Source organism: Nuphar pumila, chromosome 15, assembly GCF_984573655.1.
Source record: "Nuphar pumila chromosome 15, dmNupPumi1.hap1.1, whole genome shotgun sequence".
Classification (NCBI taxonomy): domain Eukaryota; kingdom Viridiplantae; phylum Streptophyta; class Magnoliopsida; order Nymphaeales; family Nymphaeaceae; genus Nuphar; species Nuphar pumila.
Window position 1 is genome coordinate 17,960,618 of NC_143263.1, and position 24,617 is coordinate 17,985,234.

General features: G+C 38.1%; 1 protein-coding gene across 4 annotated transcripts in view; it reads right to left on the reverse strand.

The window, feature by feature from the left end:
- Window positions 1-24,617, reverse strand: part of TPC1 (two-pore channel 1) — a 129,885-nt gene that overhangs the window by 73,612 nt on the left and 31,656 nt on the right. For 3 of the 4 annotated variants that reach the window (XM_089989987.1, XM_089989988.1, XM_089989989.1), the window contains exons 8-13: window positions 24,454-24,559; window positions 24,159-24,236; window positions 23,504-23,613; window positions 19,206-19,278; window positions 9,699-9,764; window positions 9,476-9,619 (exon numbers count right to left, since the gene is read on the reverse strand). In XM_089989987.1, the coding sequence (XP_089846113.1) occupies window positions 9,476-9,619; window positions 9,699-9,764; window positions 19,206-19,278; window positions 23,504-23,613; window positions 24,159-24,236; window positions 24,454-24,559 (577 nt within the window). The remainder of the gene's footprint in view (window positions 1-9,475; window positions 9,620-9,698; window positions 9,765-19,205; window positions 19,279-23,503; window positions 23,614-24,158; window positions 24,237-24,453; window positions 24,560-24,617) is intronic. The other variant, XM_089989990.1, reaches the window with a different exon arrangement.

The window sequence follows — 24,617 nt, forward strand, 5'->3', positions numbered from 1 at the left end:
GCAAGGATTTTCTTCCATTTGGGGCAAATGGGTTTGATATGCCCAGGTTCTTTACAAAAATAGCAAGTTAATTTGCTATAGTCTCTTTTGCCATATTGATCATTTCCTCCTTGTCCTTGATTTTTGAAATGAAGAGGTTTGTAAGCCTTCGTATTGTTCCCGACTCTTGACACGGCATTAGCACCTTCGCAATCATCTTGAGAAGAAGATGTAGCAAGGATGCTAGGATTATTCTTACTAATCCCCATACGGGTCTCCTCACCACTAAGATTAGTGATTACATCGGCAAAATATTTCCGAATAGATAAATCGTTTTGTTGAAGTGTCAATGCCTTATTTTGAAGGTAATACTTGTGTGATAAGTCCCTTGAAGTATACATTTTTTCAAGGTACAACCAAGCTTCGGAGACCTTTTTGAACTTAATGATGTTGGCGTTGATTTTGGTTTCTACGGATGAAAAAATCCAAGACAATATCTTGAAGTTCTTCATCTCCCACTCATCATGCTTTTTTGAATAATCTTCTAGAGCTTTTTGTCTATCTTCCCCTCAAGAATCTTAATGTCCCCTTTTTCAATGATTATAAGTTTGGGCTCGGGTTCCGGTATTGAACCTTGAACGTACCCTCAAAGGCCCTTTCCTTTGATATGGGCTTCCATATTGTCGGCCCAAACATGATAGTTTGAACCACCAAGTTTAAAACCAAGGGAGAAATGGGAGTCTTTTTCACCCATTAGAGAGCGTAGAAGATAAAAAATAGCACGTACCTCAAAAGATTTTCAAGTCTTTCTTGATAAAAGAGGCTTCTAAAATATTGCCCAAAGAAGATGATCCACTTCAAACTCCAACAGCTTGAAGGCACATTTTTTGAGGCACTTTAAAATGAAGAAATGCACGATTCCCTTTCTTCAACGAGGCTTTGATACCATGTAAAAGTATCTCCAACAAGATACTAAGATCAAGACCTTAATATTCTTGATAATAAACTCGGCACACATGCACAATAAGAACACTTTAGAACACTTGTGCACAAAAGCACAACTCACAAAATCTCACAAATGCACAACGGCATAAAAAATATTGGAATCACTTTATTGAGCACTTGAGCTTTGACTCAAAGCCATGAAGAATACAAGAGAAGGAATCCCCTATTTATAAGAAAGAAAAAGAGCCACATAGGGGGCTCCCAAGAGAGTCGTTGGGAGCCCCCAACAGTCACATATGTGACAGTTGGAGGCTCCCCAACGACTCTTTGGGGAGCCTCCCTATGTGGCACAAAATACAAAAAAGAAAAAGTAAAATGAAAAAATAAAAGAAAAAAAAAGTTACAAGCATATTCCAAAATGCAATATGCGTAAAACAGGAAGTTACAGAAATACCCTTTTCGGGTGGATAAGAAAATATATATTCATATATATATGGATACATATACATATATACATAGTACATATGTATATGTATCTCTATATATATGAATATATATATATATGAGATTACAAATATCGATACATAATTTAACATCGAGTACTTTCATGAATATGATGACCCAAGTGTTGCGTCCTTGTATAGGAAAGTTTGTCGTTGTATATTTTGGTGATATTTTAATTTATAGCTCATCTTTGTCTGATCATTTGAGTCATTTGCGTCAGGTCTTAGAGATTTTAAGGAGGAAAAAGTTGTATGTCAATGCCAAGAAGTGTGAGTTTATGACGTCAAGTGCTGTATTTTTGGGTTTTATTGTGTCGTCTGATGGAGTTAAGGCGGATCTCGCCAAAGTCTGTGCGATTGTAGAATGGCCTACCCCAAAGACTGTAGGAGAGATCTGTAGTTTCCACGGGTTAGCCACTTTCTACCGTCGTTTTGTGAGGAACTTCAGCACCCTCATGGCCCCTATCACGGAGTGCCTAAAAGAAACTAGCTTCTATTGGGCGTCTACTGCAGGAAAGGCCTTCATGCTCATTAAAGAGAAAATGACTAGTGCCCCCGTCTTAGCCCTTCCTGATTTTATCGCAGTCTTTGAGGTTGAGTACGATGCCTCTAAAGTAGAAATTGGTGCAGTCTTGAGTCAGAACCGCAAACCCATGGCTTTCTTTAGTGAAAAGTTGACGCAAGCCAGGTTCCAGTACTCCACTTATGATGTTGAGTTTTATGCCATGGTACAAGCCCTTCGGTATTGGAGGCATTATCTTATTTATAAGGAGTTTGTCTTGTACACGGATCATGAGGCGCTAAAGTATTTGAATAGTCAAAAGAAGTTGAGTGCTCATCATGTCAAGTGGGTCAGTTTCTTACAAGAGTACACATTCACTATTCGCCGTCAATCAGGTACTCTGAACAAAGTAGTTAATGTACTTAGCAGGAAGAATAGCCTTTTGATGACTATGTCAGTGCAGGTCATTGGGTTCGAGTAGTGCAAGGAGTTGTACCCAACGGACCCTGATTTCCAACAAGACTTGGAAGGGTGTCTCTCCTCAGATAACGCAGCCGACCCACGGTTTAGTATACATAATGGTTACCTTTTTCGAGGTAATAAATTATGTGTGCCTGCATTCTCTCTTAGACTCGAGTTGATTTCTGAGTTACATGAAGGGGGACTAGCTGGGCATTTTGGACATGACAAGACGTTCGCCCTGTTAGATGAATGCTACTTTTGACCTAAAATGCGCAAAGATATTGTCAAGTTTGTTCGGAGTTGTCGAATGTGTCAAATGTCCAAGGGTCGACGTCAGAATAGTGGTTTGTATACTTCGCTGCCCATCCCTGAGTGACCTTGGGAACATGTGTCCATGGATTTTGTTGTGGGTCTTCCCAGAACCTCGTGTCGTTTTGATTCCATTTTAGTTGTGGTTGACCGGTTTTCCAAAATGGCTATTTTTGTACCGTGTAAGCGAACCACTGATGCCTCATTAATAGCTTCATACTACTTCAAGGACGTGGCCCGCTTTCATGGTTTGCCTCACACAATCACCTCAAATCGTGACATGCATTTTATGAGCCATTTTTGGAAATCGTTATGGGCCTTATTGAAAATCAAACTCCTGTTCAGTAGTGCTTACCGCCCACAAACCGATGGCCAAACCGAAGTTATGAACCGCACCCTTGGGAATTTGTTGAGTCTAGTGGGGGAGAATGTCAAAACATGGGACCTAGTCTTGCCTCAAGCCGAGTTCGCATATAACAGCTCCATCAACCGGTCCACGGGCAAGTCTCCTATTCAAATGGTTTATGGTCGAACACCCACTCTTGTAGTAGATCTAGCACCTGTGACCAGTCTCCCAGACCTAGCCCCAGACGCGTTTGATGCCATTGAGTACATGCGTGATATACATAGGCAAGTCTGAGCCAAACTTGTGGAGAGTTACAAAGCTTACAAAGCTTTCGTAGACCAAGGTCTTCGCGATGTTCAGTTCCAAGTTGGTTAGTTAGTATGGGTTTACCTACGTCCTGAGCGTTTCCCAGTGGGTACTTACAGCAAGTTGAGTCCTAAGAAATATGGACCTGTCAAGATTCTTCGGCGATTGGGATCAAATGCCTACCTCTTTGAATTGCCCTAAGATTGGCACATTTCGCCTATCTTCAATGTGTCTGATCTATATGCTTACTGTGGAGACAACAAGTCGTCAGAGCCGACTTTTTTCCAACCAGGAGAGAATGATGCAGAGCAGGATCGACCCAGATCCATACAGCCTGACCCAGGAAGAGCACCGGACCTACAAGAAGGGATCGAGGATCGAACCCACAGATCACGGTACCAAGACACGGGGATGATGTACCCCTGCGTACCTACTCCAGACGAGCACAGGCCCGGACGTCCCAGATCCAACAGCAAACAGGAGTCGTCTCGGGCCCAAGGCCGGACCCGAGACCCGGATCCAACTGCACAATTTAAATACCCATCCTAGGGTTGCATGCAGGACAAACTATTGGAATTTTCAAGAGTTATATTTTCCTATCTCATTCAGCCGCACGTTCACTGTTGTTTCTTTTTTTTATGTTCTTTCATTCTAGCCTCCTTCGTTCATTTTTTTATGCTAGTTATTTGTTTTCTTTTTAACGATAAGCACTACCAATCTTATAAAAAAATTGTTGCTAGGATCCATTGATCCGAGCCTTTTGCTTCAACGTTGCCATTGGGGTTATTGTGTGTTGCACGATCGTGCACTGGAAGGAGCAGCCCAACGTCAGCACGTCAACGAGACAACGTCGATTCCCTCAGTGCACCAACAACCCTCAACGTCGGCACCCATTACGTGAAGGTTGTGGTTCCCTGGCTGCATCACTTATTAGACTCTAATTCATCGACCAAACAAGACTTTACAGCATCTTGTACTGGAACACGAGCCAACGGATTCTCCTTGAATAGATACATATTCCCCCATCTTTCTCCTTTAACGAATGTCCTCTTTATGTGAAGATTCTTCACATAAACCGGAGTAAAAATATCACAAGAATTGGTATCATCAACAAGTTCATAAATGAAAACAAGGTTCTTTTTTATATTGAGAACAAGAAAAGCATTCTACAGGCAAATATTTGAATTGGACATGGGAATGAAAGCATTTCCACTGTGTGTGATGGGGTGACGAGTGTCATCTCCAGTAATAACTCTATATCTACCAAAATAAGGAGACAAGTTTTAAGATTACCTTCATCTCCAATAATATAATTTGCTGCCCCGGAATCAACATACCGAACTCCTTAATCATTATACTTTAAATTCAACCCTACTAAGGGGGCCAATAGAAGTTGTCTATCCACCGGTTTTGTCCCTGATCCCCTAGTCTTATTTGGTGCACTTTTACTCTGTGAGCTCTACTCTCCAACATACCTGGGATCATCTTTATACCAGGAGTTTGCTTTAACATGTCCAATTTTCTTGCAAATGTAGCACATGGGTATTTTCTTGCCCTAATAAGAAATAGGAGGTGTATTAGGAAGTGGGAACAGCCCACGTCCTCCCTGATTACCTCCTCGCCCTTTGCCTTGTCTTCTCATGCCGCCGCTTCCTTTCCCAAACTATGCGCTTGAAATAAGTATCTGATGACTATCTGCTGCCCCTTGGGATTCTCAACAGATCCTCCTAAATTCATCTCAAATTGTAGCAACTTAGGACATAAGGCTTCAAAAGTAGGCAGCTCATCAAAACAAGATAAGGTAGTATAGATAATGTTATATTCGGATCCTAATCCATTAAGAACTTGTTGTACCTTATCTTTATCTGAAATGATATAACCAATCACAGCAAGTCGATCTGCGATTTTCTTCATCTTATTAAGGTACTCCATGATAGACATAGATCCTTTTTTAAGATTCAGGAACTCCCTTTTGAGAAACATCACTCTGGCCTCAGAAACCTGTGAAAATGTTTGCATAAGTTGGGTCCACAATACTGTAGTTGTGCAATCATCCATAATGCTTACCAAAACCTCCTGTGTAGAGGTGATATACGACACCAACGCCTGATCGCGTTTCATCCAGAAAATGTGTTCTGGGTTTCGAACCTATGAAGATTAATAACGATCCCTTTTTCATCATTTTCTTCCCTTAGTATGAATTTTGGTGGAGTCCGAATCGACCATCCAAATGACCAAAAAGATCTCAGCTTCGAATTAAAGGAAAGATTTGTCTTTTCCAAGTAAGAAAAAATGAGGTATTTAATTTTTCAGAAACTGACTGATTGAGGAAGCTTGCTAAAAAACTGAAGAGGAAGTAGAAGAATCCATGGTAGGCAAAAGGAGGATGAAAGGGATCAAAAGAGGAAACGTTGCAATAAAAAAGTCGTGCTTTTGTTTTTTTGCAGCACAGACTTAATCACGAAAAATAAATATCTAATCAACAATAGAAAAATGATATATTAATTCCTAAGCAGGAATAATATATATTTCCCTTTTTTTTATAAAAGAATAAGTATGGGTTCACGAGTTCCATATCTGAAGGGAAAACAGGTTCAAATCTGGAAACCTGAATCTGGTTTCACTTTTGAAGGGAGAAACAGGTTCAGATCTGAAATAAAACACGACAGTTTCTTAGATTGGGAGATTAGGGTTTGAAAACTGATCACAGATTGGGAGATTAGGGTTTGAAATAAGATCCGGACTCAGATTTAGATCTGAAACAAAATAGGACAGAGGATTTTGAAATTAACGTGAAAGACAAATTCATGTCCTTAAGAAAAGGGATTGAATCTGAATCTTGGTCCAAATTCATATCAGGAAAAGACTTGAAAAAAGGAAGAGAACCCAAAAACAAAATCGTGGTCTAGGGTATTGAAACTAACGTGAAAGACGGATTCATATTCTTAAGAAAGGGAATCTGATCTGAATCTTGGTCCAAATTCATATCAGAAAAAGACTTGAGAAAAATAGGAGAACCCAAAACCAAAATTGTGGTCTAGGGTTTCAAATTTGAGAAAAGAAGGGAAACACCAAGATCTTTCGGAACTCATCGTAATGGAGCTCTGATACCATATAAGATCTGTAGATCTACACCAGAAACACGGTTTGTAGGGAAGAGAGAGAAGAAGAAAAAAAAGGCTGCAACAACTAATTCTCCACACCCTTCCTCAGGGTCGTGGGTTTTTTTATATTAACCATTAGGTTACATTCCAATAATGCCCCTAGTTATAATAAATAGAAAAGATATATAATAGGGGAAACAAAAGAAACATTAAAATACACTTACAAGCAGAAATGTGATACTCAAAACACGTCAATCAATCAGGATTTGCGTCCAAACCCAGAAGCTCACATCTCAATAACTCATTCTTAGGGGCACCATCTGATTTGTCTACTCCCATTGCTTCTTCAGTTAAACATGATACTCAATCTTGGAGGCACCATCTAATTCGTCTTCTCCCATTTCTTCCTCTCCTAAAGTACATAGAAGCTCTAGAGTTTCTATTACTCCTATATATTGATGATATGATTATCACAAGAGATTATAAGAGATTATGTACAAAAGGTGTATGATACCCAAAAAAAGTTAGCTAGTGTTTTTGAAATGAAGGATATAGGAAATCTGAAATACTTTCTTGGTTTGGAGATTGTATATTCAAAGGGGTTGTATCTGTCTCAACATAAGTATGCAATTGATTTGGTTGTGAAAGCAAGGTTGGCAAATGATTTAAAGAGGGTTAGCTCTTTCATGGAGGCAAAATTAAGCTGCAAATGGAATAGAACTAGAAAATCCAGTGGTATATAGATAGCAAGTTGGGACACTAATATAGTTGACTGTATCTAGACCAAATATCACTTATGCAGTTCATGTGGTTAGTTAGTTTATGAGCTCTCTCAAGATGGTTCATGTTGCTGCAGTACTCAGGATTATTAGGTATATGAGGGCTCAGGAATACTCTTTTCATAATCATGTTTCATAGATTTGAGTCACTTTTGTGATGCTGACTTTGGAGGTTCTACTCGACATCGTCTTTCTACTATTAGACTCTATATCTTTCATGGAATCTCTCTAATCTCATGGAAAAGTAAGAAATAGAAAAGAGTTGTCTTATCTACAACTGAAGCAAAATATAGGGCAACGACACAAATCACAGTTAGAATTGTTTGGATAAGGTGGCTAGAGGCACAGTTGGGAGTTTTATTGTTAATCGGACTCCTATATCGTGACAATATTAATGTTATTCATATAGCAAAGAATCTTGGGTTTCACAAAAGAACTAAACATATTGAGATAGATCGTTATTGCATAACAGAGGCCTATGAAGATGGGATCAATGCTCTAGAACATGTGAGATCCAAGAACCATATTACAAATGTGTTCACCAAGAGCCATGTTCCTTTGCATTTCAACACTTTCCTTTCCAAACTTGGAATGATTCCTCTTGCATCATCTCAAGTTTGAGGGGGAGTGTTAAGAGTTATGCTTCATAATGTGTATTACTAGAAGTGTGCTACCCCTTTTTGTATTTAACTGTACATAACATTCTTTTCAGCGGTAGTCTTGTCCATGTTTATGTAATAGAGGTGAACCATTTTGGTCCTATAGTGGAGTAGAAGGGACGTTCCCTGTAAGGGTGTATCTCTTTCGTTTTTACTTGATTAAAGTTTTTCTCTCAAGAGTTCCTTTTTTATTGTTCTCTCATGCTTCATTCCTAATCTTAATAGTTGCCTTGTAAATTATGTCAATATTTTAATATTAATTTTTATTTCTTGATCTTTGCTCTGCATTGTTTTTTGGGTTTAGCCAAATGCATCATGATAATGCATTTGCATTCATTTGTTTTAGTGAAATTATTATTATTTTCTTTTTGTTGTCTTAGATTCCATGTCACTTGGTGACTATTTCAATATTGTGGTTTTTTGTGACTCTTCATTTTATGAAGGTCTAAGATACAAAAGGAGTTGATTTCCTCTACTAAAGCCGATTACAAGGACATGACACTATTCCAAAGCTACTTTGCACCAAATTCTAGTTCACTTTTTATGTGGTCAACCTGGTTTACTTTTTTTATATTAACAATGTTATTTATGTTGCAAGTAATGATACTTCCAAACCCTCTGGTAAACATAGAGAAATTGATAAAAAAAATTAAAAAGTCGGTACAGTCAAGATAGAGCCTAACATTTCTTCCAAGTTATAACTTTCTGACTTCATGATATCTCCAACATTTTATCTAGTCTTATTTTCTCCTTATCTTACTAGACATCCGATGTAGTGTTATTTTGGTCATTCTTGTCATTCTTATTTTCACACCTCATAAGGGCCTTTTTTTCCTATTTTATCATATAAGGTCTTTGGATTCTTTGATAGCAAGTTTAAGGGAACAGTTAATAGTTTCATCCAAAGCCTAGTAGAATATACTATTAGAATTCAGGTAGGTTCTCCCAAAGTAAATAAGTTGTATAAGTTCACTTCAGAAGAGAGTAAAACACAAGGAAAACATGTTACACTGAGATAACTAAAGGTGATAAGGGTTACCTTACCACAAGAAGGTGTCAAGGTTCAGTAACGTAATATCCCCATGTATGTAATTGTGTTTGGTAAATGTGTGTCGATGCTGCAATTATCTATTTGTTTAGATCTAGAATTGGGCCCATAATGCTCAGCCAAAAGTTTCACCTATGCCTGACATTCAAGGAGGTTAATTTTGCTCATTTAGCTAGAGCAAAAAAATTTCCCAACTGCACAAGGCTAATGGTAGAGAGTCTAAGACTCATATGACAGAACATAATCGTGCTCTCCCATATAGAGCTACTTAATCAATCCAGATCAAATCTAACCACCACTGGGTTCCAACTTAGATTCACGTAAGCCCATAGTTCAAACACAGATCCATGACTCCTATGTTAAGTTAGCTTTACTGTTAATCATGGTATTCAAGTGCGATCATGTACAGAAAAGCAAAACCATGATGCTTCAAATAGGATGTCCATATATTGTTTCAGTGAACAGTAACCAAAGAAAGTACTGGTGTACTGGTACACTTCAAAATGGATACTGCAAAAGAAGTATGTCTCTACCGTTGTTTCAATGATAACAGTGACCAAATTAAGTATTAGCACAGAAACTATGATGTATCCGAACGTTGTGCTCCTCACAAATCCTTTCAACTTTTTAGATAAACTGGAGTGATAAAATGAAGGGTACTTCTCGAACCATGATGGCTGCAGAACACCAGATAAAATATCTTAGCATGATAAAAGTGAAAAGGTACATATACAAATTTAGTTCCTGTCAACCAACCGAAGCCTCCTTTTGAAACTGCAGAGATATTGCATTGCAAAGGTCATAAAATTCATCCAAATTAATCTGCACAGAAGTAAAAGAAGGAACCAAGTCACTGTAAGAAAAGCAGGATTTTGTTGTTAGCCAATCCAGATAACAGAATAATTTTCACAAGTGAAAATGCTGTGACAAATATTCACAATTAAAAGGGGAAAAGATCAAAACACCCGAGACAATAAGCGAAAAATAGACAGCCAGAAATTATGAAAGGCACTAGTATTTTGTAATCGTAAAGGCATTTGGACATTAACATTACCTTATTATATGGATGGATAGGTGGGTAGGAATAGTTTTGGCATTGGCAAAGTAATAAGAAGTTTGAAGGGTGCCATGTTTGCAACAAAGCAGATCCCTCTTTAGCTTCATTATCAAATATGAGGATAAAGTCTCTTCTTGTGTTTTGACTGAATAACATAACATTAGGAAACACATCAGCAGTCGGACGCATAAGCTAATTGAATTTGTGTTTCTATTGTCCTCTAGAAGCCATTCAATTTATATTTTTTTCACATAGATCTGCCTCTATTTTTCAGATATATATCCGACCAGTAAGTCTCTTATGTCAACCACCAATTTACATGATTATGTAGGACAAGCAAAGTCATCCATTTGCTTCTTTCCATCTTGAAATGTGGGTTCCTTTAATCAAAAGGATGTTTGATTTCAGGGATAGGCTTTTAATTCCTCAAACCAATCATACCAAAATAAGTTTGACATTGTCAATTAGAAATATAAGGTACATTTGATTACAATAGGTTTCACAAAAGAATATAGAGTTGTCTATAGTAAGACTTTTACACAATTTAGTGGCGAGCTTAATATATAGCATAGTCACCATTATCGCTGATGTTTCAAAAATATTGTGATATCATTGGCATTTTAAAGTAGGCCGATAATATCGATAAAATATCATGATATTTTCAAAATATCGTTAAAATGAAAATATAGTGATATTTTTAAAAATTCTTATTTTTATATATTTTAAGATCAGTTTTCTATTGTTGTTTTGTATTTTAAAACCTTACAAAACCTGTTTCTCTATATTTTTGCAAGAAAAATAATACAAAACCTATCATTTTCCTATCTTTCTTATTGTTATTTATGTTTTTTCAATTTTTAAAACTTTCGTTATTCTCCAAATTTTTCCTGAGGAAAAGCACTTTTTGAAAACATGTCCAGGAAAAACCCTTGGTGAGAAATTACCTTGAACTATACAGGTGACTAATATATAGATTCTACCCCTACGGTATTGTGACATCGAAAATAACATCAAATGCATATGAAGATTTCCCATCTCCCTGGATAACCATGAGATCAGTGTGGAGCCTCTCCGACCTAGTCATTGCTTTTGATAAGTTATTTTGTGCAAGGGTTCATCTAGATTAAAATGGTCTAATGTAAAATTCCCCACTTCTGATCCAACATTATGTCCTATTAATTGACTACCTTCTGATACTTAAGCTCACTTTTGATGTCTCATATTATTAACTTGGCATTACCAGATGTTCTCAATACTTAGGGATAGCCATCTATAGCAAACACATATATACCGCTATGACTTTTCAACATAGAATAACCATGTGGTTTTCCAACAGGTTTTTCATAACAAAAAAAGTGGTTATATGATAAGGCTTGCTGCACAATTATTCTGGGAGTTCACTATTGAACATGAAAGACAAACCAGTTTCATTTATATATCTTTTCTCTCAAAAACTCTATTATTGTTTGGGAAAATCTGAACAAAGAAATTGTAATTCAATCCCATTTCCCTTACGTATTCTGAATTTATTGGATGTGTACTTCCCCGTGCCGCCCGGCATGGACCAGCCTACCAACGTAATGTTCAACAATAGAAGTGAATCCATAAATGTCTGTCTTATATTGTTCCAAAAAGAGGAGTCAATGCTAATTCCTATAGCAAAATTAACTATAGCAAACAAAGAGCCTTTTTTAACAACATTAAAATGTAACATTTACTAGATTGAGAACCACAAAAAAGATGATCATATTATTCAAATAAAATGTATTAAAACCTTTTTTACACAACTGCAATGTCATAATTGATGATGCCCACACAATGATAGCATTATTGACATGATTAAAAACCAGAGTTACCGGAAGCGCCTAGGTAAGTGGGGAAGCGCGCTTTGGAAGCGCAAAATGTTGCGCTTCCGAAACGCGCGGGGAAGCACCATTTTTTAATGGGAAGTGCGCTTCCCGTTTATGGGAAGTGTGCTTCCCTTTAATGGGAAGCGTGCTTCCCTTTTATGGGAAGTGCGCTTACCTTTTATGGGAAGTGTGCCTCCCATCGCGCTTCCCCCTCGCTTCCCCCATTTTTTCAATTTTTTTTGTACTTTTTTTTATTTTTATTTTTATTTTCTCTTTTTTCGCTTGCTAGGTCGCTTCCGAGACGATTCCTGATTCGCTCCTAAGTCATCCCACACTTCTCGCTTCCTAAAATTTTGAAAGTGCCTCGCTTCCCGCTCCCGCTTCCTCAACTGGCAACCATGTTAAAAACTACTGCATCTGGGAGCTTTCTCGGTTCATCACTAATAGAGTTCTTATGATTTGAACCTCTAGCAAGTGCAGACTCTGACACTTGATCCTTTAAGAAAGCAAAGTCGAATAAAGTTGAGGGTAATAGAATTTTTGCTAGGGAACTAGAAAAGTTCTTGCAACATGGTTGGCTGCTCTATTATTTACATACCATAAGCCTTCTAAATGTGAAGACTCTAATCAAGTAGCAACATTACAACTATAACCTGTATTTTGGCATCACGTAACTCTCATTACAGGTGGCAAATTGAGTATCAAAACTAGCAACATTATTTTGTGATCAATCAAATCCTATGACCATGCTGGAAACAGTGACAGCATGTTAGTCTGTTTCATTAAACCTGTTTCCTCCTTATATGGATCATAAATGTTCTACCAATGTGATTCTGTAATCTGTAACTTAAACAAGGATAAAAAAATATTTCCATTATGTTGACTCAATGCTCCTGTGCTAACATGTTTACCAATGGAAAAAATACCACAACCAGCATTGGAAGCATAGCCACCAAGACTGCCATCAGAAACAAAGACACTATCCTTTCCAGGTCCACATACAAGTCCTCTATGATTTTGTCTTCTTCCTCAACCTTCTTTAAAGCTTATTGATAGCTACCTTTATTAGCTTTAGCAAATAAACATCACCACTAATGCAACTATTGAAGAAAAACCAACTGATTTCTTATAGAGAAACAAAGGAGGATGTAATTTGACAGAGGCAACATAAAGAGGCTTACTTGTTAGAACATGGTATTAATTTAAGGGAGGCTATTGAAATCAGTGGTACTACCTAAAAATTTACTCGTAGAAGAAGCAACCAGTAAAGGCCTTGATTGTGATGACATAATCCTGATATTTTGGATGCAACTCATGAGAAAGTATATTCTTCCCCACAATTTTTTCTCTAATGTGGGGTGTGATACATTTAGTAGCCAACAACTTAAATTTTGAAATAACCAAAACTCAATATATGCCTAATGAGCTCAATATGAATATGTTATATGCTGCTATTCAATTTACAGCCCATGCAGTGTGTTGAGATTAAGAGGTTTTAAGTTTAAGTTTTCTTAAACTAGAGGTTATTTGATATTTAGTTTTTAATGAGGGACTTGAGTGTAATTTTTTACATTGGACTCTCTCTATTTAACATAGAGATTAGCCCTAATGAGATTAACGTGTTTTCTGATTTCACAGCTGTCTCTCTCTCTCTCGGTTCCTGCGCATCTCATCTAAACTTCTACATGGTATCAGAGCGGTAGATCTCGGGAGCGTGATCGATCGTGATTGATCTACACCAACGAAAAGAAAAGTTGGAACCAGGTGTGCACATTCATTTTTTTTTGCGTAGATCTGATAACAGATCTGGTGTCTGACTAAGGTCATGACCCAAATCTGTCATCGGATCTAAGGGACACGGTGAATGCGTGTCTTCAGGTGGTCTCTTGCCGTGATTTCTTGCCATAACCCATGTCAGTGTTGGATTTGGATGTCTGTCGTGATTTCCGTACCTGGGAGCAGCGGCAATCTCATTTCCTGTGCTGTTTTTTGTGGTCGTGAACCTTGATGCCGAGTTTCGACGTGGTTCAAGTTTTTTTCAAATCTCATTGCCTGATCTGATATCTGTTTTGGGCTAAATAACCCTGTTGTGTGGAATTTTTTTTCGTGGAAGCTGCAGTCGTGATTCCCTGCTGTGTGAAATTTTTTTTCGTGGAAGCGGCAGTCGTGATTCCCTGCTGTGTGAAATTTTTTTTCGTGGAAGCGGCAGTCGTGATTCCCTACTGTGTGAATTTTTTATTTTTGGAAGCTTTTATCTACTGCCGTGGCAAACAGTTTTTCGTGGATATATTTTTTTAGCAGCATGTGTACCGTGGCAGCAGCATGTTATTAATTTTTTTTTGTCTGTGTCGTGGAAGCAGCAGACGTGATTCCCTGCTTTGTGGAAAGTGCAAAAATCTGACCATGAACAAGTCGTCATGTTGGATGTTGTTCTGGCTTTCTCAAATCTATATTTCTGAGGTGTTTACTTATTGTATCTGACGTGGGTTGAATAGTCAGGTGCAAGTAGGTCGTGGTATTGGTTGATGCGTGATTGTGGAATACGCTGCTTTCTGTGTCAATTGTCGTATGTCGAGGTTTTTTATTTTAGGTGTGGCAAACTTTGTGTAGTCGTGGACTTGACTGACGTGTGCTTATAAAACACGTTGCTCAAGTAAGTGAATCTGATTTTTTGTGGCAGTTGTAATAGCATCAAATATTCAGTATGGGTGAAACTTCGAAATGTGATTCCAAAATTGAACATATTGGGGAGTATACGGCTTTTGCAAATCCCTTCTCGTATGGTTCTTTTGTAAGGTTGAATGAAAACAACTATGCCAGGTGGTCCAGAACTTTGATGATGTCGGTATCTGGACATCGTAGAAAGCATATTTTGTTGGAAGATGAACCAAATGAAAAGACGGGAAAATACGTTACTTGGGATGAAGATAATGACATCGTTGTGTCATGCATCATGAATAGTGTCGAACCCCATATTGCATATGGTTAAATTTACTATAATACAGCCAAACAGATGTGGGACAATCTCTGAGATACGTACTCACAAGAGACTAATGTGAGTCGTATCCTGCAAGTTGAACAGGAGATATATAATTTGCAACAGGGAGATCAGACCTTGGCCCAGTACTATGCTTCCGTCAAAGTTGCGTTTAAAAGACTCAATGCTCACAGGCCTCTTTGTTTTTCGAAGCAAAAGGATCATCAAAAAGAGACTATGGTTGCTCGGTTTCTTACAGGTTTATCTTCAGAATTCTCTGTTGCAAAAGTCCAAATGTTGACTGGATCAGATGTACCTACTCTTGCTGATGCATACAATCGTCTGAGTAGACTTGCGATCTCTCTTCCACAATCTCATCATGTTCCCCAGTCATCTGCTCTAACTGTCTCATCTGGTTATAGGCGTGAAAATATTCAGAATATCATAGGACGCGGTCGTGGGAGAGGTATAGGAGGCAGAGGAAAACTTCAATGTACATTCTGTGGAAAATCTGGACATTTAGAAGATCGTTGTTGGGATAAGCATGGTCGGCCAACCTCTTCTTCATCAAAGTCATATGCTCCTAAAGCAAATGTTACTACTATCGAGGCAACAAATGTACATGACAATATCTCTGCAAGTGCCAGTAGTATCACCCTCAGTCGTGCTGAATATGATGAGTTGATAGCTCTTCGTCCTTTGAGTTTCAACTCTCCTGTAGTCGGTGTTGCCTACTCAACAGGAAATCATATCCATCTGAATGATAGTAAGTGGATTATTGACTCTGGCGCATCCAGACATTTGTGTGAAAATTCACTTGTTTGTTCAGATCTAAAGGATATTATTATTCATCGAGGAGTCTCATTAGCCGATGAGAGTTGCTCACCAGTTGTTGGTCAGGGAAATATTTTTATATCCTCCACCCTACAGTTGAAAAATGTTCTTCATGCTCCCAACTTTCCTCAAAGTTTACTCTCTGTTAGTTGTCTTACAAAAGAATTAAACTGTAGAGTGATATTTGATCCGATGGGTTGTCATTTTCAGAATTTGCTGACGGGGAAGAACATTGGTGGAGGCTATGAAGAAAATGGAGTCTACTACCTACATCATCTAGTGGGTAAGGTTTATGCTGCAGTGGAACACTCATCCAGTCCTGTTCAATGGCATCGTCGTATTGGTCATCCTTCATTGTCAAAGCTTCGTTATGTCTTTCCTCAAATTCCTTCTACTACATCATTTCAGTGTGAAGCATGTCAGTTGGGCAAGCATCATCGATGTTCGTTTCCTCCGAGTCAAAGTCAGTCTAGTCATAAAGTTTTTGAACTTCTTCATGCAGATGTATGGGGTCCTAGTAAGATTCCTACTAGGACTCAGTGTCGATATTATCTTGTTATTGTTGATGATTTTTCTAAGTTGTCGTGGGTATTTTTAATAAAAAAATGATCTGAAGTTCCAAGTATTATCAAATCCTTAATTCTTGAAATAAAAACTCAGTTTGAATCTGTTGTCAAGATTGTTCGCACTGATAATGCTCTTGAGTTCGAATCAAAAGTTCTGTTACAATTTTACCAAGATCATGGCATTCAACCCCAAACTACTTGTGCCTATTCATCTCAACAAAATGGGGTGGCTGAGCGCAAACATCGGCACCTGCTTGATGTTGCCCGGACCCTTATGATTCAATTCAATGTTCCTGCGTTATATTGGGGTGATGCGATTAGCACTGCTTGTTATCTGATCAACCGCATGCCTTCCTCTTCTGTGGGTGATCAAATTCCATTACATATCCTAAAACCTAATGCCCCAATCTTTTTTTTCTCACCAAAAATATTTAGATGTGTTTGTTTTGTACACAAACTTGCCCCTGGCCATGATAAATTAGCTGCTCAAGCTACAAAATGCATATTTATAGGTTATCCAAAAAATCAAAAGAGATATCGATGTAATGATCCTCTCTCTCGCCGAAAGTATGTCAGTGCGGAAGTATCTTTCTTGGAATCTATTCCATATTACTCTAGTACTGATTCCTCGGTGCAGGTTGATCCAGCTAAGTCTTTTCCCTTACCTATACCTCCTTTTCCTTTGGAATTTGTGCCCCCAGTACCAAACCAAACTTCATCATCTTCACGATTTCATACTCCTCCATTGGTATATGTGCGTAGAGCTTCATCTCCGCAAATGCCTACATTCACTTCTTCTCCTGAGATAAGTACTAATGACAATAGTGATCTTCATGATGATGATAACAAGCCTATCGCTCTACGAAAAGGGACACGACAATGTACCTTATATCCCATCTCTCATTTTGTCTCTGAGGTTAGAATTGGAAATCAGATGAAGACTTTTGTTTCAGCCTTATCTACTGAAACTATTCCTCTGAACTATCAAGAGGCAGAGCTAGATAACCGGTGGAAGATGGTTATGCAGGAAGAAATGGATGCTTTATTGTCTCAGCATACATGGGATCTAGTTGATTCCTCAGTGGATGCTGACATTGTTGGATGCAAAGGGGTTTATACCATCAAGTACAAATCGTATGGTTATATTGAAAGGTACAAGGCCAGATTAGTAGCAAAAGGGTATACTCAGACCTATGATATTGATTTCTTTGAAACATTTTCTCTCGTTACACAAATGGGCACCATTCGTCTTGTTCTCTCGGTAGTTGTTCATCATGGTTAGAGCTTGTGTCAACTAGATGTGAAAAATGCATTTTTATATGAGGATCTATCTGAGACAGTTTACATGCAACAACCTCCAGGATTCGAGGTTGAGGGGGAGTGTCAGAAGGTGTGTAGATTGAGAAAGGCGATTTATGGCTTGAAACAAAGTCCGCATGCATGGTTTCAAAAGTTGTTTGAAGTGATGTCACACTTTGGCTTTCATAGGTCAGCGGCAGATCATACACTATTTATCAAGAAAACTAACTCATGCATAGTTGTTATGGTAGTATATGTGGATGACATCATTCTTACAGGAGACGCTGTGAAAGCTATTGAAGCCACAAAGGCTCATCTTCAAAAACACTTTGTTACAAAAGACCTTGGTTCACTTAGATATTTTTTGGTTATAGAAGTTGTCAGGAGCCGTGAAGGGATGGTTTTGTCTCAACAGAAGTATGTTCTTGACTTATTAAAGGAAACTGGAATGTTAGGAGCTAAACCAACAAATATTCCCATGGATCATAAAGTTCAGTTGTTTGAAGAATGGTCAAAACTGGTTGATAGCAAAAGCTATTGCTCACTAGTAGGGAAGCTACTTTATGTAACTGTGACCAGGCCGGATATTGCTTTAGCAGTAAGCAAAGTTAGTCAATTTATGAATAAACCAACTGAGGTACACTGGAATGCAACTATAATGATTCTTAGGTATTTAAAATCTTCTCCTGAAAAAGGGTTATTATTCAGGAAAAGTGGAACTCTGGAGATAGTGGCCTACTCTGATGCTGACTATGCAGGATCTGTAGTGGATAGAAAATCTACCACAGGATTCTGTGTGTTTTTGGGAGATAACTTAATTTCACGAAGAAGTAAGAAGCAAAATGTGGTTTACTGGTCGAGTGCAGAATCAGAATATAGGGCTATGGCCCAAACAGCTGCTGAATTAATGTGGGTCCGTACTGTTCTTCATGATCTTCGAGTGAAGGTTTCCTCTCCTATGACCATGATGTGTAATAACAAGGTTGCCACATATATAGCGAACAATCTTGTCTTTCATGAGAGAACAAAGCACATTGAAGTTGATTGCCACTATGTAAGAGATATGGTTCAAACTGGTCATATCACTACCAAATATCTAAAGTCGGAGGATCAAGTTGCAGACATGTTTACAAAGCCTCTTGCTAGACCAAATTTTTCAAAATATTGTGACAAGATGAGCATGATTGATATCTATGCTCCAGCTTGAGGGGGAGTGTTGAGATTAAGAGGTTTTAAGTTTAAGTTTTCTTAAACTAGAGGTTATTTGATATTTAGTTTTTAATGAGGGACTAGAGTGTAATTTTTTTACATTGGTCTCTCTCTATTTAACATAGAGATTATCCCTAATGAGATTAATGTGTTTTCTGATTTCACAGCCGTCTCTCTCTCTCTCTCTCTCTCTCTCTCTCTCTCTCTCTCTCTCTCTCTCTCTCTCTCTCTCTCTCTCTCTGCCTAGGTTCCTGCGCATCTCATCAGTGAATGTATTATAAACAGCATTTACCAAGATACGAGTGTCAAACATGACATTGCACTTATAATTTAGAATAAAGATAAGTAGTCTTTCACAGCATTACATTGTACAAAAGAATAAGAAGCACATTTATCCATTAAGAACATAGAACACATGAAGTTATAACATATACAGATTATACTAGGGAATAACAAAAACAAAACTGATACCTTGAAATCACCACTGTCATCCAGCTCATAAAAGATATATTCAAAATCCTCCCTTGAGATTCGTGGTAAAGACCTAAGGAGAATATGTTAATCTTTAACAATGACAAATTAATAGAGAGCTAATGCTAGAAAACTATGCTATATATCTGAAAGCCTTTTATTAAAGTCCAGCATAATATAAACATTTATCAAGACAAAGTATCGGAATATTCAATATCAAAAGTCTTAACTACCTCAGTACAACATTGTTCTGAAATAACTAAAAGATAGTCCCGTGTTCATTTCATTTACACAGGAAGTGTTTCATTAAAGGTCCTCATTGTTTTCCAAAACAGCAGTGTTGGGGTATATTGACACCAAAAGACATACACATGAGCAAATTGCTAATTTTACATAAGCAAATCGATCCTACCATAACTTACAGTCCTTCCCCTTGTCTTTCTTGCTTCTTTTCTCTTCTATCTTCTATGGCTTTCTCTCTAGTCAATTCAGGTTCTGACCTTAACTCATCCTAAAACACACAAACTTGATTCGACCAATTTCATTATGTAGAAAAAACAAATTATCCGTTTCATATGCCGGTTGGGACCACTCTTGCCCCACCAGAGTTCATTACTGAGGATGTTGTGAAGGAGAATAAGCTGGCCAAGACGTCTATTGTCAAGAATCCAGAGCTGTATCACATGGGTACAGGTACGGAGGGTAAGACACAGCAATTCCAAATAATGTGGGTACAAGGACACGGATATATATATATATATATATATATATATATATATATATATATATATATAAGAAATGAGTTATAATAAGCTAACCGAAATATTTCAGATAAATAGATAATAGACAGTAATACTTAACAATTAGCACTTAGCAAACAGAAATATAGAAAAGCGTTCATAAACATAGTATCAAATATCAACTATCAACTATCAACTATCAAGTTAACAAATAACAAGCTTACCAAAAAGTGAAAAACACCCTAAAAATATAAACTAAATGTATGAAAATATAAATTGAAAAACACGCTTAAAATAACTGAAAACACCCTATATCAGTCGTCGAAAGATGCACCTACCTCTTCTCGCTGTCTGCCGGAGATCACTGCAAGGTCGTGAGAGAAAGAGAGAAAGGAGGAAGACGAGATAGAAAGAGAAAGGGAGAAGACGAGATAGAGAGAGGGGGGAGAAAACGAGATGGGGAAGACAAGAGAGAGAGGGAGGGAGACAGAGGGAGAAGACGAGATAGAGAGGGAAATGGGATGGGGAATCGAGAGGAAGACAGAGAGAAATCGAGAGAGGGAGAGAGATGAGAGAGAGGTAAATCAAGAGAGAGAGAGAGAGAGGCGAAGTCGAGAGCAGAGGGAGCGAGACCAGAGAGAGAGAGGGAGAGGTTCATGGGCATCGTCGGGAGAGAAGGGGGTTTAATCGAGTGGGGTGGCACCAAATGGCCCTGCCCCTTTGACCTTGGTCAAACCAGGGTTGTTAACACACAATCCAACCCGGCACAGTGCGAGACCCGACCCGCGGTGTACCCGCACTGCACGGCGTACCAGCCCCCATGTCGACACAGGTACGACTAACTACATGTTGTGTCTGTGTGACTTAGATCCAGAGTATGCCGCATGGAAAAAGAGCAATCAATCTATTGTTGAATACATCACCACTCATGTGAGGTACTGCTTCAGATGAGCATGGAAGTTATAGATCACCCTCTATCGTTGGTTTAAGCATATATGGACTCCTAAGATCTACCACCTTAAATCAGAATTCGGAATGCTAAAAAGTGGAACTTCAGGTATCTTGGATTATTTCAATCAGGTCAAATCAGTTTCTGATCAGCAAGCCACTATAGGGAATCCTATAGCAAATGATGATATTTCCATGCAAATGTTAGAGGATTGGGTTCAGAGTATATGTTTATCGCCATGTATGCTGGTTGCATTCCCAGACCATCATTTGGTGAGTTATGCATTATGATCCTTGACCATGAAGCAATGTTTGACATTGGAAGTGGGTCTAGCAAGATTGAATCTCAGCCCCATCCAGAAGTAATGATTGCAGTGGCACTACAGCGCGTGACTTATGGAGGTCCAAGGGACAGTGTCAAAGGAAGGTGTATGTCTAGCAATGGGAGTCGTGGGTATAGGATTTTACCTACACCTTCCGAAAACTCATAGGATGCTCCTATGTGTTAGATTTATAGAAAGAAGGGGCATATCAGTGCAAATTTGTTACCATAAATTTGATCCAACCTTTTGCCCACCAACTTCCTTGCCCTCTACTAACTTCAGCCCACCAAATAGACTTCTTATGCCCTTCCAACAGCCAGTTTTCAACAGTAGCCTGCTTTCATGCATGCCATCTCCGATGAACTATCTCAGTCAAGATCCTATGCCCTTTATTATGCAGCTTCTCAAGCGCCATACTATGCTCCACCACATGCCAGCTCTTATGCTCCCTAGCTGGCTAGTTCTCAAGATTATGAGACCCTAACATCTTTCTTTTTATAGCTGGGTCTTCGTCTAAACCTGGTGCAATTTGGTCAGCATGGACAGTCTTCTAATATCCTAGTTGGGTGGTTCATTGATTTGGGAGCAGCAAGACATGTCACTAGTGATCCAGGTAAGATCACTCATACCATTCTATATCATGGAGAAGGACATGAAGTCACTAGGGATGGTAAGAATCACATCATAACTCACATAGAGGCATATCTTGTTCCCACTAATTCTGCTGTTGCTTGCCTTCCTAATACTCTTCTTGTCCATTCCATTAACTGCAATTTGATTTCTATTTTGCAACTTGTGGATCAAATTAACTCACATGCCTCTTTTTCTTCATCTTTGGTTTCTGTGAAGGACCTTCACAAGAAGAGGACACTAGCTGAAGGAAAGAGGTGTGGAGATCTCTACCTCATTCTTGAAGTTCAGCCCAAGTTATTTCATGTGTTGTTTGAGTGTCCAGTTTTCATGTCTAGAGTAGGCGTTTCAAATAGGAAAGTTGATATTTGGCATCATAGGTTAGGTCATTATAAGTATGCTTTCATGGATACTTATCTTGTAAAGGGATTATTCCCTTGAGTAAGCCCAATAGTGTGTCTCTGTCTTGTCATAAATGCCGTGTATGCAAAAGTCATGAACTTCCTTTTGGCAATCATAATAAGTTAGCATCATTTCTTGTGGAAATAGTGCACTCTGATGTCTGGGTTTAACACCAATAATGTCAATGTCAAATCTACATATTATGTCATTTTTGTGGATTTTTAATAGTAAACTGAGTTTCAACTAGTATAGAATCATTTAAAAATGTCGAACGGATCACTGTGGTGTTTCATAAAATAAATCCATGTAAATCTTGTGCAGTCATGAATACATGTAGTAAATTAGGTGGATCTTCCTTTCAAATGAACTGAAAAGGGTGCCCATCTATCTGAGTAAAAATTCCTTTCAAATAAACAGTAATGCATCACTTTGGGCCTACTTACAACTATCAAATTCCTTAAACAGGCCAGTTACAACTACCTTGGACACATCAACTACACCAGAGGACAGAAATATATTGAATTTTAGGGTCTAGAGACATGCCCAAAACATTGATGCTACAATGCAGAAGGATCTAAAACAACGGTGCTATAACTAAAAACAATATCTATCTGAGGCCTCAAGGCTAAAATAGTGGCACATGAAAGGGTCGCTTTCCCAGCCATGCCATGCCTATGCTTCAAGTGTACAGAATATATAATCAAAATTGCTCACATCAGCCTAAAGCTGATATCATTAGTATTATTGTTGTTCATAATATTCGAGCAAGGTATAAGTTCAAGTTTTTTTTTTTAGACCACAAATTCACATTTGAATAGGTTATGCCTTCACTGTTTAAAATGTAAGCTGATCTACCAAGCATTAGAATAACAGGAAAAGGGTTGCCTTTCATTAACCTTCAGAACAAGAATGAGCAGTTACAGAAGTCGCAAAATATATAAAACAATCCTGAACAACAATAAGCATGGCGTATAACAAGGGAGAAGGACAAAGAAACCCATAAAAGAACACAAAGAAGTATTGCAACTAACTCAGACTCTCACATCCCCGTGCATAGGCCAACAAGAATCTGCTAAGAAGACTCAAAACTACAAAAGGCTCAATGAATCAGAAATCCATAAAATCATAAATCAACATTAGAAAATGTTTCGCTATGTATTCAAGGCAGACTTATCTGCTAAGTTTGCTACACAAGTGAAAGAACACTGGATATAAGCACAAATTAAAGATGATTGGGAAAATAAGAGAGCAATACCTATACTTCGTTAGTTCCTCAAATAGACGAACACATTGATCTTTATCCAGGAATCCACGCTTCTGTTGATCCAAAAAAGTCCCAATATATATTGCATATAGATAATGAAACTGACCAGGAAGGAGCTTACAAATAAATGATAAATGCATTAAGACTTATTTCATGAGGCAAAAATCTATTATGGGATTCCCATTCTCAAATAGTTAATAATGGAATAGTTAACTTGTGGAATAAAAATTAGCAGCTCATGTAAAATTTGTATTTACTTGTGAAATTGTTTTAAAAGGAGCATAAGCAGGTAAAACCAGAATGGACAAAAACAAGGAGCTAGGACTCAAGCTGTTCACTTCAACTTAAAGCATAGGCTGCCGAACCTAAAGCCACTTCAATTCAATAGAGGATCTGAGGATGTATCCTAACTGTGCTGGTCTAAGTCATACAGACACCATTTAGCATGAGTCTTTTGCGTTGATGAAACATGATATCAACACACAAAGACACTCCATGAACACAGTTAGACCTGTGCTTGACATGGTCAACACTATGTCCTTAACTTCATTCTTTATGATGTTGATCCTTTATTTTCTGTGTTTACTTCCCTACATAGCAAACAATTTTACACAAGATGTTCAGTAAATCATGATATTGGACTTACTTGATCATCAATTAGATTAAAGGATAAACTTAAATTGTGTTTCTTCATTGCATCCATCTGAGCTACTTGTTTAGCAAGCTGCACAAGGTCAAAACCAATAGACGACAATCAAATATTTTTACTCATAGTAATAGACGACATTATACATCATCTTACACAGTTTGTAGAAGTTGAGCCATATCTAACTTCATTAATCATTCTATCAAAAGAATACAATTTTCAGGAAGCATAAATTCCTAGCACAGCCTAGATATGTCTATCTGATTATGCTACAAAGTTGAACCATAAGATTCACCTGATCCTTGAAGCTGTTGTTGACAACGGCAAGAATAAGGTTTGTCACAAAATATACTCCCAGCAACACGTAAAGGACAAAGAAGAGGCAAGACCAACGTGATTCCCTGTGCAAGAAAGAAGAAATCCCTAGGGCCAATGTCTAGATCATAATTCTAGAGCAAA